The sequence below is a fragment of the Monopterus albus genome, unplaced genomic scaffold, assembly GCF_001952655.1.
Source record: "Monopterus albus unplaced genomic scaffold, M_albus_1.0 scaffold126.1, whole genome shotgun sequence".
NCBI lineage: Eukaryota > Metazoa > Chordata > Actinopteri > Synbranchiformes > Synbranchidae > Monopterus > Monopterus albus.
In genome coordinates, this window is record NW_018128006.1 from 2,907,038 (window position 1) to 2,921,166 (window position 14,129).

General features: G+C 39.6%; 2 protein-coding genes across 4 annotated transcripts in view; both read right to left on the minus strand.

Annotated features, from left to right (window-relative positions):
* LOC109967164 (guanine nucleotide-binding protein G(I)/G(S)/G(T) subunit beta-1) overlaps positions 1-2,826 on the minus strand; it is a 42,504-nt gene extending 39,678 nt beyond the window's left edge. Inside the window, exon 1 of one of the 2 annotated variants that reach the window (XM_020612537.1) lies at positions 2,458-2,826. The gene's annotated coding sequence lies outside the window, so the exon portion shown is untranslated. The remainder of the gene's footprint in view (positions 1-2,457) is intronic. The other variant, XM_020612533.1, reaches the window with a different exon arrangement.
* Positions 2,827-6,923: 4,097 nt separating this feature from the next.
* The window catches only part of cfap74 (cilia and flagella associated protein 74), a 43,722-nt gene continuing 36,516 nt past the window's right edge, over positions 6,924-14,129 (minus strand). Inside the window, exons 32-39 of one of the 2 annotated variants that reach the window (XM_020612474.1) lie at positions 13,581-13,700; positions 13,024-13,179; positions 12,711-12,849; positions 11,552-11,706; positions 11,198-11,330; positions 9,359-9,480; positions 8,691-8,825; positions 6,924-8,018 (exon numbers count right to left, since the gene is read on the minus strand). In XM_020612474.1, the coding sequence (XP_020468130.1) occupies positions 7,920-8,018; positions 8,691-8,825; positions 9,359-9,480; positions 11,198-11,330; positions 11,552-11,706; positions 12,711-12,849; positions 13,024-13,179; positions 13,581-13,700 (1,059 nt within the window). In that variant the 3' untranslated portion in view covers positions 6,924-7,919. Of the gene's footprint in view, positions 8,019-8,690; positions 8,826-9,358; positions 9,484-11,197; positions 11,331-11,551; positions 11,707-12,710; positions 12,850-13,023; positions 13,180-13,580; positions 13,701-14,129 lie in introns of both variants that reach the window. The other variant, XM_020612473.1, reaches the window with a different exon arrangement.

Consider the following 14,129-nt stretch of genomic DNA (forward strand, 5'->3'; position numbering starts at 1 on the left):
TAGGGAAACTGCACCTCCAAATTGAGTGAAAACTTTATCTACATCTAAAATGTTTTAAATATATTTAGAGACATATTACTATTTTTAATCTATTTTGTGAAATTTAACTGCAACTTCCACTCAGGATTAAGAAAACATTTCCCTGATGTGTGGTTACAAATGCTTCAAATCACAAAAAAACGTGTAAATAAAATGTTTATTATAAATAAAAAAAATATTTATTATCCTTGCCATGTTCCCTGATATTCAGATTCACAGTCAAGATGTACAACACCCCTTCCCCACCATGTTGCTCTGCATCTAAGGTGCACATTTGGATTCATCTGACCAAGAATCCCGTCTGCTTCGGAACAATTTCAATACAAATACATTCTGTACATTTTTACGATGGGGGTTAAAAACATATATCAAAGAAATCTTGCTTGCCAAGCCTAAACCCATCTGATGCTGGGCAGCTGTTTCAGTCTGAGAAAAAGCGGTGATGAAAAAGGCTTTGAACGCCATCTTGTTCATTGCAGCTGCTTGGGCCCTGACTACAGGAACCCATTCATTCGAGGAGGCGGGGGGCACACTGGCAAAACAAATTCATTTTTGTGAACCAGTAAATACAAACAGCTCTTTTAAGAGACACCGAAAGTGTTCTGAAAAGACTAGAAATCAGCTATTTTCATGAACCGTTTCCTCAGAGCCAATATTTTAACACTGCTGATCAATAAATTCGCCGAAGCGGTAGTATACATATATCTCGCCTCGGCACTAGAGGCGGCGCTCACCTCGGCTTCCCGCGACAGCTCGTCTGGCTCGTTGCTAAACCATCTTTCGAAATAATTGCCACTGAATAGAATTTTCCAAACTCCACTCTTCTATTTTAAACACATTATACTAGTGTGCTGACCATGATTCGATTCTTCGTCGTGGAAAAGCGTGCCCGTTTTCCGGGCTAAAGCTGGAAATCCTATGTAGCAGCGCGGCCCGGTGGTGCACGGTTAGTGTACCTGCTAACTTGCCCTGCAACAGAACCGTGATCTAGATAAACAGATTGTCAAAATCCAATTACACAATATCGTTTTAATTATAATTAAAAGAAGAAGTTCAAATTAAGGACGAGCTGTAATGTCGCAAACTGGCGCTGGTTAAACTAAAATGGCCATTGGCTACTATCAGGTCCACAGCGGCGCGTATCGTCTTTTCTTTGCCACCCTACAGCGGAAAATAAACCTACATTTATATTGTTTAAGCCCGTGCATTCAAGTGATGAGTCGGGCTAATAAATTTGCAATTTCGGCACCACCAGTGAATGGCCGACTCTGCAGACTAAACGTGGGGATATCAACATATAACGTTAGCTGTGGCACACAGTAGCTACACAATCCGTGGTGACTTGGTTTCGATTCACTAAACGCCGATAGTTCAACAAGCTCGTTTAAATTCAGCTTGCCAAATAAGCGTCCTCAGCTGGGATTTTCGGCATTACGTAAATCATTTTTGCAAGGCAAATATTAGCGCTTCAGTGCGAGGGTTTTACATAGAATCGTAACGACATCACCGGTTACATTCACTAAGGACACAAATCGTTATAGCTGCCATGTTGGGGATACACACACCCAGATTTAGCCATACCAGGCTGCAAACGTAGGCTTGTGGTCACTGCTGGCTAACTTGTGTGGACTGGCTAGAGTAGTGGGGGTGGTGATGATTCTGATGGTGAAGTAGCCATTTTTAGACTCCCTGCGCTGCCTATTGCATGATGCTACAAATTTTTTTTTAACATGAGTGGAAGCACATCCAGACTCTATTCATGTTTGAGTTATGCAAGTGTAATAAAGTTATATATAATCGTCATCCTAAACAGCTCGCCTAGGGTTAGTCACTGATAAACAGTGTAGCAAGTGTACGACTAATTAGCTTACCTGGTAAACACTTGCAACTACAGAGAAAAGATGTAAAAAATATGGGCCGACATACAGCTCCAAAAAGTTGGTGACATTTTGGATAAATAAATGTCTGTACTGAACCCCAAATGTTGCTCAGGTAAAGGGGTTACAAAGTCAAAGGCAATACTTTTCCATCTAAAAAGATTATATGTTAAGAGAAGGGGGAAAATACCCGGACGTTGGAGAAGGGTGCTGGCTAACTTACCAAACTGTTACCAACTAACCTGCTAATTAACATCAGCATTGACCATCAACTACCAGCTTGCATGACAGACCCATCTAACACAGATGCATTTCAATATTGTTCTGGTTAAATGACCCCCGGGTTAACGCAGTGCGTTGAGTTTCTCCTACACTGACCCCCACCCACTCTCTTGGCAGCAACGACTAGCTAGCACCAGGCTAGCGGTGGAGCCACTCAACAGTTTAACCCCTTTTCGTTTATCTTCCCTGCTCGACAGACTACACAGACGGTCAATGCATTTCCTGAAGCGCAATTTCAAATATGAATACATATCCTTACCCGCTTTCAGTTGAGAGTATCCGCTGTTTACTATCACATTGACTGGAAACAGCAAAATCTTGTTACTCCTCTCTCCACCGAGGCGCTCAGATTTAGCTAGTTTAGCTACCGAGGAGCGGCACTCCCCGAACCCAATTTTGACCCGCCGAGGGGGAGACACACCGGCACAGAGACAAGGTGGTGTTTCACCCAGAGAGACGTGTCAGAGTCCGTTTTGAGCGTTCTTCCGTACAACACAAACTCCAACACAAAGCAAAATAACCCCGTCTTCTCTTTCCCACCGTCGTCGTCCCTCTTTTTCTTCCTTCTAGCCAGAATCTCAGTCTCTTCTTCCTCCGGCCATCAAACAGCAGAGATGGGCGCAGTAACCCTGCACTGAGGTCTGGGAAACCCCACGTTATGGCAGCGTCACAACGTACGGCGAAGGGTCGACGACCACTCCAACAGAATCAGGAAATACTGCCATCTTTGGTAACACGAGCATATCAAGATACATTTACCTGCCAAAAACATTTTAGTTTTTAGCTTGGTTAATTGAAAGCGTTAAAATGAAATGCTACCCGAGAATGAGCGCTTTCCATGACAACAGATCTTCTACACACCAGTGCCTGTTTATGGCCAGTGGTTCTGAAACTGTGGCCTACACAATTCTACAGGCTGTTGGGGGGTACTTTCACAATAATTCACTAGGAATGATTATTGTAAATATTTAGGAATGACTAATTAAAGTGAGTACACTGTGTATGGAGACACAGTGTACTCTCAACTCTGGAAAAAACCGACTTTCATTTCAGCCGCTACTCCTAAACCAGTAACACTGTCTCATTTGCAATCCAAACCAGACTACCGCAAATTTTACTAGAGAAGTGCAAGCATGTCATTGCCAGCATGCATGGTTAAATCTAAAACACAACTTTACTACATGTCAGTATAATATACAGTTTTATTGTGAAGAACAAAAAATAAATGCCAGAAATTATTCTGATAGACATTTCTTAAAAAAAAAAAAAAAGAAAAAAATTTCAGAGAATTTCCCCCTATACACTCGTGGTTTGGATTGAAGAACAAAAAATAAATGCCAGAAATTATTCTGATAGACATTTCTTAAAAAAAAAAAAAACAGAAAAACATTTCAGAGCATATCCCCCTATACACTCTTAGTTTAGCTGTCTATGTTAAATAATACCGATCCGTTAGTAAGTTATTTCTTCATTTGATCATTGCCTGTTGCCAGAAATTTGGTCAGTATATTCTGGCAAATCAAGGCTGACAAGTCATATTGTTGACATAGTAACATTACCAGACTTTATGGTTTATGAAGTGACGTCCCTGTGCTCTAGTTTAGGATAAAAAATCAATGGGCATTTATTTCCTGTGCTGAGTGTTTGTGGGTTGACTGTCACTGTAACACAGACTTGATCATTATCACCAGTTGTCTAGGTGGAGTGCTTAGAGGAGGGGTTAATGCTCGGTGGGTTAAAACGTTACTTGGAGACATGGAACACTTTGCTGTCCTTCGGGACAACAGAGTGTGCATGGGCTCAGTCCGATGGGGGACGATGACAGCATCATCAGCTTTGGTTTGGATGAATGTTCCTGAGAGAGTACTGCTCTGTCTACTGCAACCAAGCATTTGGGGATATAGGTGCTGTTTGTGCCAGATATGTTTGCTGCCTCTTTACAGTCACATTTTACATTCACAGTCATTGTTATGGCTTAGTATAATGGAAAGTAAGGTGGGAAACAGTCATGATCATTTGTAAGAATGCCTTGATGAGGGAAAAGTTATTTTCACCTAAATATATTGTGCGTGTACATTCCTGTGTACATTGGTTATTATTGGTGATTTTTAGCTCACTAAGTTCATGGATTAGATGCCTAAACTTAGCTATTGATTTAACTTTTTAAAAAACAGTGCAAGCTGAAAATACTGTCCCTGTGTGTGTGTTTGTGTATTAGACAGTGCTCTAGGTGTGGGCTTCCACTAAGACCCATCTGCCCAGGTTAATGCTGCTGAGATTTAGTTGCCCCTGGATACACCCCTGCCTGTCTGCATACATGTGTTGTGAAGCTTCTTTAGCAGCGCTTCCGTCCACCCAGGAGAGAAAGCTTATTGTCTGCATTCAGCCTTTGGAAGAGAAGAGCAGTAACAGAACAGTCCAGGTCTTGATGTGTTTTCTGTGTCAGAGTAAGCTGTAATAGTATGTAACAATTAATAAAAACAAGCAAAACTATGATACACAGCAATGATATGCATTATTGATCATTATAAGGCAAGCAACATCTGTACAATTTCTCTTTTTTCTGTAATAAACAGGTTTATTCTTTTTGTAACATATTATTTACAATACGATGACGGCAAACGCATTAGCCTATAAAAACTCTGCAAGTAAACTGGTCATAAAGGTGCATGTCTCATTTTGAATGTTCACTGCTCATTATTTAACTTCATATTTTTTCTTGAGTATGAGTGTAATCTTTATATACTTGCAAATAACGTCTGCAGTAGTTTTAGTACAGTAGCCTATAAACTGCACTCAAGACCTGTAAGAAAGTTGACTTTTATGCACATTTTCACTCTCCTGCATTGATTCAGTAATGTCACATTCACTAACTTTTCACATACAGGCAGATAGACACACAAATAGACAGAGGCACACAAACACCACTTGTCAGCAGTGCAGATACTCTAAGTAGCAGTATCTCACAGCATTAGTGGGAGATCAGGGGAAAAATCCGATTAGTAAAAGAGGCAAAATGGCAAGAGAAATATCACCTAATATGATCTCATACATTTTATAAAACGAGTGACATTACATGAGGCTAAGCTCATAATGGCCTTGCTTTTTATAGGCAGGTTGGGGTACAGTAATCTGATTTAGCATAATCTCCTACAATCTCTGATAAATGCTTATGCCATGTATCTCAGAGAGAGGTCAGAGTTTATTGGTTTGTTTAAAGCATGACTGACATCCACTGTTCAAATACACAGTAGTGCACCTAGAGCTCATCAACGAAAATGTAGCAATTTTAATGTGACAGAGTAATGCTGGAAACAAAAGTTCTAGATGAGCAGATTTTTGAAATCTACAAAGGCACAGACTTGTACTTTTTATAACATACTTTATATTTCAAATATCACCTGTGATCTGGTCTTTTCTGATTTATCATCCACTTGCAAAAATATTACTGTAAACTTAATACCAAACAGTTTAATGTGATTGGCAAGCTCCTTCTTCAGTTCCGATCCTCCGGTCCAAACTGTTACAGCTTGGTATATATTTCACATCTATTAGTAGTTTTGCTCTTCACGTTTCCTCTAAATTTACAAAACATGGAATCTAGCAACACTTAATTTCAGTAGCATGCAGTGGCTACGTCTTGTTACAGTCTGGGGTACCCAACACAGCCCCGTCACTTCCACTATTTCAAATACACAACACCACTTTAAATTCCATGACGTTTGAAGAAGGCCATAATCACTGGAGGAGAAGTGAAAGCATGAGCTTTTTGTGGCAGGTACTTGTAAATACTGGGCCCTGTCCATGGTTTTCTGATGTGAGTGATAACCTGAGGACCAACTACTTGTCTGTAATGTTCAACAATAGTTGAAATCGGTTTTGATCTTCATTATCAATCAGCCAGTTCATTTTATTCACAAGAAGCTGTGTTTGTTTTTGAAAACCTTTAAATGAAGCAAATAATCCAACTAAAAGTGTTACACTAGTCTTTCAGCTGCCACTACTACCATGGTCTAAATGCTCTTTCACTGCCCATACAATAATTTATTCTGTAAATGACATCTATTGCATGCCTGTCTCTCCTGGAAGAGGGATCTCTCCTCTGTTACTCTTCCTGAGGTTTCTTCCATCTCTTTTTTCCTTATCCAGTCTAAGGGTCTAAGAACAGAGGGTGATGCTGTATAGAGTGTAAAGACCTTGAGACCAATTTGTGATTCGTGATATTGGGCTATACAAGTAAAAATTGTACAACAGGAACACATTCTGGGAAGACATGAGGAATATTTTTTCTCCCCTGTTCATGCCATTTACACAGAACATGCATAGATAACTGTAAATTTGATGAGCTAAATAAACCATGTAATAAGGAAAGTATTCATTTGGTGATTATCCAAAGTGTAGTAGTATAGTAGTAGTAAAGAGATAATCATCATCATCATTGGCCCAGTATCACTATTATTTATGTAATCATTACCATTTCATTTATTAGACCTACAGCTCCAAATACTGCTACTAAAACTAACAGAACAACATGTTCATCTGCCACACTGCACCTTATTTGACCTCAGTGTGAACTTTACAGTACAGTACCAGCAGTACTACAGTATGTACTTTACACATCTGCTGGCTTACATCAGCTGACACACCCTTAACTGTGATATAACACAGCTGCTTCCTTGGTATTACACACACCCCCTGGTGGTGGAATCGGGTTTATACAGTGCTGTGTTTCAGAGGGTTGATGGGCAGTGTTCTGGGTTTAATCATTCCGGTTTTCACAAAAGGATTGTGTTAATGGTGAAAAGTCGTTTAGAACTACTTTTAATATGAGGACACTTGTTACTCTTTCTTTTCTTTGGGAGCAACTTTATGTAGTCTTTTGGAAAGAAACTTCATTTCAACACAAATGTGACAGCCAAAGCCTTGCTCACGAATAAGGCATGATAGTTCACCAGGGCTCTCTTTTTAATTCTAGCTGTAACAGAGGTACAGCATATACATATACAGCATTTTACAATTGCTTTGGCTCAGTTTTCACTAGGCGACATTTTTAATACAAAGAACCAAGCTTATTTGATAAATTCTTACTTTTGAACGCAATGTGCCAACATCTAATCACACGCTCAGTTCTCAGACTACAACCATGTCATATCAGTGCTAAGCATGTTACTAGACATACAGATTCATAAATAAATGCAATATTTGTTTGCAAATATTTCTTTTTTACATTACCCTGACCACTACTTCAGTTCACTGTGATGAGCTTCTCTTACTGCATTAATGATTCCATTTGATGTTGAACATACAGTGCACGTATATTATAAAATTCTCAGATAATCATGATGCATAATGCACAACCCAATTTAGCATTTGTTTTCATTTTTAAGTTATTGTTTTAGTCCAAAATTAGGAGAACAGCATTTCATGTTTAGTTTTAGCATGTGCGATATTGTAAGTCTTTAAGATGAAGTTATGAACAATAAGGTGTGTGTATCTGACTTGCAAAAAAGAAAAAAAGATAACATCAGCTATACAGCCACTGAATGGAATGGTTCAAATTAAATCCTCAGATGATACTTTCCACCTTTAATAATTACATTCAAGTTATAAATTAACAATTCATTTGTTAATGTTGGCTGCATATGACTCTTCAGCATATCGCATGTGTCATTGTGTGTGTGGGCAGATTCTCCACTGGCCACCATCCAGGTACCACAGAGGTCAGTTAGTGGAGACCGAAGCCATCACAGTGACTCTGTAAACAGTCGTCTTGTCTCCCTTCAAGATGAGAGGCACACAAGTCTGTACCACCTCATAGGGCTGAAACACATACATACACTCAATGTTTAAATACAGAAGTATCTACAATAAAGTTAAAAAATCTCGACACTGGATTTAAAAGGTTCATGGTACTGCTAAGGCTGCCGATTTAAGAAATCTGGGCCAGTATTTACAGTCACAAGAAAAAGTAAATTTGCAAACAGTGTCTGCACTTTTTCTTATGAATGTATTACTGTAAACTGTATTTCAACTTGTACAATTACTAGAATTCAGTGTTCCCACTAGGATATCATCCATGTCAGAAAAGAAAAGGCTGATTTTTCCAGATCTTAAACTCTGATAGGTGACATAACAATGACATTTATTGTTGTTGCTGTAAATGCAAAACATTAAATGCTATAAACGAGTTGAATCTTTTGTGAATTTTTGGAAATCTGTAATTTTTTTTCTCTTAAGATGCTTTTAACTTTTAATGAGTAATTCAACTAATCAATCCCCTTGGACTATTTTTTTAATTATTTTACTTTTAAACACTTTTAGACACAATTAGGCATACAACACTGCATTTGCTCAGTTATAAAATCTACATTTTGTCATCATAATCCACATGAACACAACTTGAAGTTATTACTGATTCATGCATACAGTCCTGACTCTGTAAAGGATGTTATCTTAACTCAGTAACAGTGACTAAACTCATCTCTTCCTTACTTTGTATCCTCTTTGTGGGGTCCATGTGACAGTGATGGTGCATTTGTCGCCTGCTTCGATGCTGCCTTTAATGGGCTCCACACTGAAGCCCTGCTGCTGCAGGGGTGCCACATTATCCCAGTAAAACTCACTGCTCTAGGAAAAGCAAAGAAAAGATTTGTCAGGACAGAACTGTTAAACCGTATTGGCTTTTCACCCACCAATGCTTTGCCTTCAAAATGGGCTGACATACATAAAATTGCGAAGTGCCTCATCTGCAATAGTTGTACTCTGCCAGGCTAATTTAATTATGTGATCTACACAGAGTTCGCTTTTTTGGCTTGGCTTTTTCTGCTACAAAAAAGGGGGAAATGTGGCAGTAGCGCAGTGAACTGCTAAGCAACAAAAACGGATGTTAGGACATTTTCAGATGTTTTTGGAAGCAAATTAGTTATTTATTCATATTTTCTGCCATTTCTGAGGCTTAGATGGGTCTTGTGTGAATGCATATTACCAATGATTATAATTAATAATGATATTAATTCACAGAATTTCACTGTATCACATACTGTACAGTAGTAAATATAGAATATATTAAATATACATGTCAGCTGCATGTCTAAGTAAACCTGGTGCCCCTGTTGTTTAGGATGTTTGGACATCAGTCATCAGTGATGACATCACAGTACCTTCTTACTGGGCTGTGTGGAGCGGATGCAGCCCACCTGCAGCTCCCTCACTGCAGGCGTTAAAACACCCCTGCTGTAGCTAGCGTGCAGGGTCACCAGCACAGGGATGCTCACTTCTGATTCTGCTAAACAGAGAGGACTGAATCAACAGTTTTACTACAAATTGTGTATCCTTTTACTTCACTTTAATGATCACATAACCAAAATCAGTGGAATCGGTGCATTTATAGTCTAGCTAATCAATTTGCAAGACTGACCGGTAATAACTATTGGATGGATTATTGTGAAGTTTTATATAGACATTCATGGCACCAAAAAGATTAACCTTAATGAAATAGGCATTCCTCTTTTTCTGTCGTGCCACGGATGTGCTTTTTTAGAAAAATCTCAATAACTACAAGATGGATTGTGAAATATGCTGCACATGTTCAGGTTTCGATCAGGCTTAAATTAATCACTTTCCATATAGCATTAGCATTAGGTGAACATTTTAGCAATGTTAATTTAAATACATAGAAAATTTATGACGTTGTCAACAGTCTCTATTTCATTCATCAACTCCTACAAATCCAACTACTGCAAAATATTACTAAATGCAGGCCACACATTTTGAGATTTTCATCCTGCACTTTAAAGGGGAAGATATGGTCCAAAATTGAGTGTGGGCAGTGAATCCACACATGGTTCTATTTATACTATACTGGGTATCTGCATACGTACACGGACATGTTCACACATGTCGGCACATTTGGGCTTTGTGGAAGTAAATTTTCTACTGCACGCAGACTTTTACAGAAATGGGCAGATGGTAACATTTGCATCATGTGGACCCTTGCAGCCATGCCAATGCAAACACTATAACTTGTCTGCTTAACTTAAATGAGAAACAATAATATCACATTAACAAAAAATTCATGCCTCATGTTAGAATAATTTGAAAATACATTAAAAAAAAGTCTGGGGCAGCATGGTGGGGCAGTGATTAGCAATGTTGCCTCAGAAGGGTGGCTGTGGCAGTCGTCTTCTGACCAGCAAGTTGGTGGTTCGACTCCCGGTCTCCCCGCATGCCTAAATGTCCCTGAGCAAGACACTGAACCCCAAATTGCTCCCGGTGGTTCAACTGGCGCCAGTGTGCGGCAGCCTCTCGTCATTGGTGTGTGAATGATGTCCTGTAAAGTGCTTTGGCCAGTGTAACACACTGTGAAATATGCGCTATATAAATACCGTCCATTTACAGCAAGAAGGTTCTGGGTTCGGGACCCGGTGCCTTTCTGTGTGCCCCTCTGCCTGTGTGGGTTCTCTCCGGGCACTCTGGCTGAGTGTGTGTGGGGTGGTCTCTAAGTGTGAGCCCTGAGATAGACTGGCAACCTTTCCAGCGTGTACCCTGCCTCTCATTCAACGTCAGCTGGGATTAGCTCCAGCCCCCCCGCGACCCTCTTCAGGATAAGCGGTATGGATAATGGATGGATCGTAAAATTAAAAAAATCAGTTGCAAACATTTGAGAAGATCAGCAAAAACCTGTCAACCCTGTCTAGGAGGTGTGCCCATTATCACACATGGATTTTGTGGTGCAATATGATCTAACTGCTGGTGACTAGCACATGGGCAGACAGTACGCTATGACCAGCATAATTTACCACATTGCATATGCTGTCCTTGCTCACACAAATCACTGAATGTGTGGGAGCTATTTGTCATCTTTATAGTGACAGTGTTTGACTTCCCTGTCTTGCTAGGGCCTTCAGTATCCTAGATAACAGGTTTAAACTTGAATCAATTTTCATGGATAATTTCCATAGACAAATGGTGTAGCATTATGAAAGATGAGGCTTTGATACCTGTGAGCTGAGATTTACTGGTTATCAATGGAGGGAGGAGGGATTCAATGGGCACTGTTAGACGGTCTCCTCCATTTAGATACATGTTGTGTGAAGAGGCTGCACCCTTCAGATCCATCACACAAACTTTACACTGGGAGACAGACATGACACAGATTTAAAAGACTGTTATATCATGAAGACCAGAGTGAACAGAGGACATACAGGGTGCAGTAAGTACATTTGAACAACAAGGATGTACTGGGAGGACAGCATTTAACCTGACCACATGATAACTTTTATAGCAAGTCATTAAGGCCAAGGTCAGGTTGAGAAAAGAAATGTGCGAGTCTGTGTGTGTGGTGCTCTGTTGACCTTATTCGTTAGCTCTATGGTGAGTTTGTCATAATAGTTGACAGATGGGTGGTCAGGCTGAAAGGTGACGGTGATGTCCTGGCTCTGTCCTGGAGCAACGCTGCCCTCTATTGGCACCACACTGAACACACTCAGCCCACTGTAGTTTTGGGTTCCTATACAGAATGCAAAAGATACAGCATAGTGCCATTATTGCTATACCTTCTAATGTTATATCTGCTACTAGTACAGCTTGTAAAAATGACAGGTCTGTGGCTTGCCTTTATGTCAGATGCCATGCAGTCTGTTGATGCAAATTCAGATGAGGGAACTCTAGTTACGATATCCCATATATTCTTGCTACATTAATGACATCACAAAGGAGGCACTCATGAATCACTTTCTTTTGTCTTGTTTGTCTATGATAGCTGTGATGCCCTGGTTGTAACAATCAGATGCTAACAATATTAATTAATGCTGCTGTTCAGCTGAGAACAAAAGATGTTCTAAGGCTAAATTAAAGCTGAGTGGAGACATGTTAATGCCCCCACACTGCACAGAATTGCAAAAAATGTGTTGTTTCCATTTGGATATTTATATTTTGGAGTTGTAACATACAGTAATGATATGCAGTATGCATATGCTGATTAATTTTATTTTTTACATAAACACATACACTGATTGTACAGAGTATGAATGATGTCTAAGGGACATGCACATTTTAACAATAAACAAACAAATGAACAGTAATCCTTATTAAAGTCTTGGGCCATCCATCATAAGGCTGCTGAAGGGAACAACATCATTCTTGAGTTTCTTTCTTGGACTGAGATCTGGTGACTGCCAAGACCATAGCATAGCATGGTACAACTCATTTTCATACTTATCGAAACATTTATTGACGTACGTGTTCTGGAAGCATTTACATCTATTATTTTTTCTACACTAATCTATTCTGGTCTGTTCTTTAATTTGTCACCCATTTGTATGTAATAATTGATTAAATTCATAATGAAAACAAGTGATATATGTACTGCAGTCAAAAAGACTGTTACTAAGTACGAGCTAAAGTGTGGACACACTGTAGTGTTAAAAGGACAAGTGGAGCCCTGTGTTTTTTTTTTAAGGCTCTAGTAGTCAGGTTCCCTGATAAATCATTGCAGTGATAATTACAACTTACCCACAGTAGGCCGAACCTGAGGGTCTCTGTAGCTGCCCAGCAGGAGGGGAGTGCTGTCAACTCCACCCTGGGGCCTGGAGGGAGAGAGACTGGCCAACAGCACTTTGAAACCCATTGCCACCGCTGAGCTGTTCTGCAGCTGCAGGCAAAACAGAGCTTAGTGTCATTAGAGAGACTGTAATCATCATGTATTAACAGTCAGCGCACTCACAGTTCTGGATTTGATTGTCTTCTTCTCAAAATGTCTTAAAAACCAAACAGATATAATTTAATTATAGCCCTTTTTATTTTTCTTGGTGCACTGTTGACTGACCTTCAGGACCTGGGAGGTACTTTCCTTCTCCAACACATAACCAAAGTCTAGGAGACCTCCGGGGTGGGACAAAGTGACAGCAAGGACCACACCCTCCCCACGCAGAGTCATCCCCAGGGTCATTTTCTGGCAATGTACCTCGAACTTCTCACAGTACTAGAGAACAGTAGAGGGTGGTTATTACTTACTAAATGATCCTTAATGGGGTTTCTCTTTTGAGAGGTACAATGACAAATGGAATAACATGGGACAATCTAAAAAAAACTTAGAAAAAAATCAACTGGACTAGATTTCTAGGTGGAAGACGTTTCACCTCTCATCCAAGAGGAGAGGTGAAATGAAGTTTTTTCAGCTTACTATGACCTGGATGACGGAGAATCTGCACGGTAACATGGGACAATATTAACAGTTAACAGTCATTTTTGATAATTCACTTATTGACTTATAATTTATTTTTAATAGTTCATTAGTGGGAAAAGTGCGACACATGGGTGATGTGCTTCTATGCTTATTAAGATGTAGCAATTTGCCAGTGTTCCACGATAAATTGTACCCACCTTTTTCTCATGAGCTGGACAGAAGGCCATCACCAGAGTGTGTGTACCTCCAGGTCTTATGCATCTGAGAGCATTAAGAAGGGAAAAGGGGCCAAATATATCCAGCAATGATGACCTCAGCTTGGAAATGGTCAAAGAAAAGCAGTGATGAAGAGTCATTATCACTATAATTTGTAGCCATGACAAGTTACATTTAAGACATATTATATTGTAGTATTTGATTTTTGGGTGTAACAGGAACTAGTACAAAGAAATACAATTAATAAGTTAATGAATGTATAAAATACCGTATGGTAAACCTATTGAGGAATATGACTTTGGGCTGGATGAATCTCTCAGGTTTACATTCAGTGTATGCTTTTGCTGTACTATTCAGATACTATTCAGGTATCTAAACAAGGTAAGTATGGATTGGTAAAAAATCTTAACTTTAACTTGAACACATTGTTTGAAATAACCTCATCTAGTGAGATAGAGAATGACATGCAACAAAAGGCCCCTAGCCAGAAGTGAACCAAAAATGCTCCAATTACACACTCAGCATCTTAA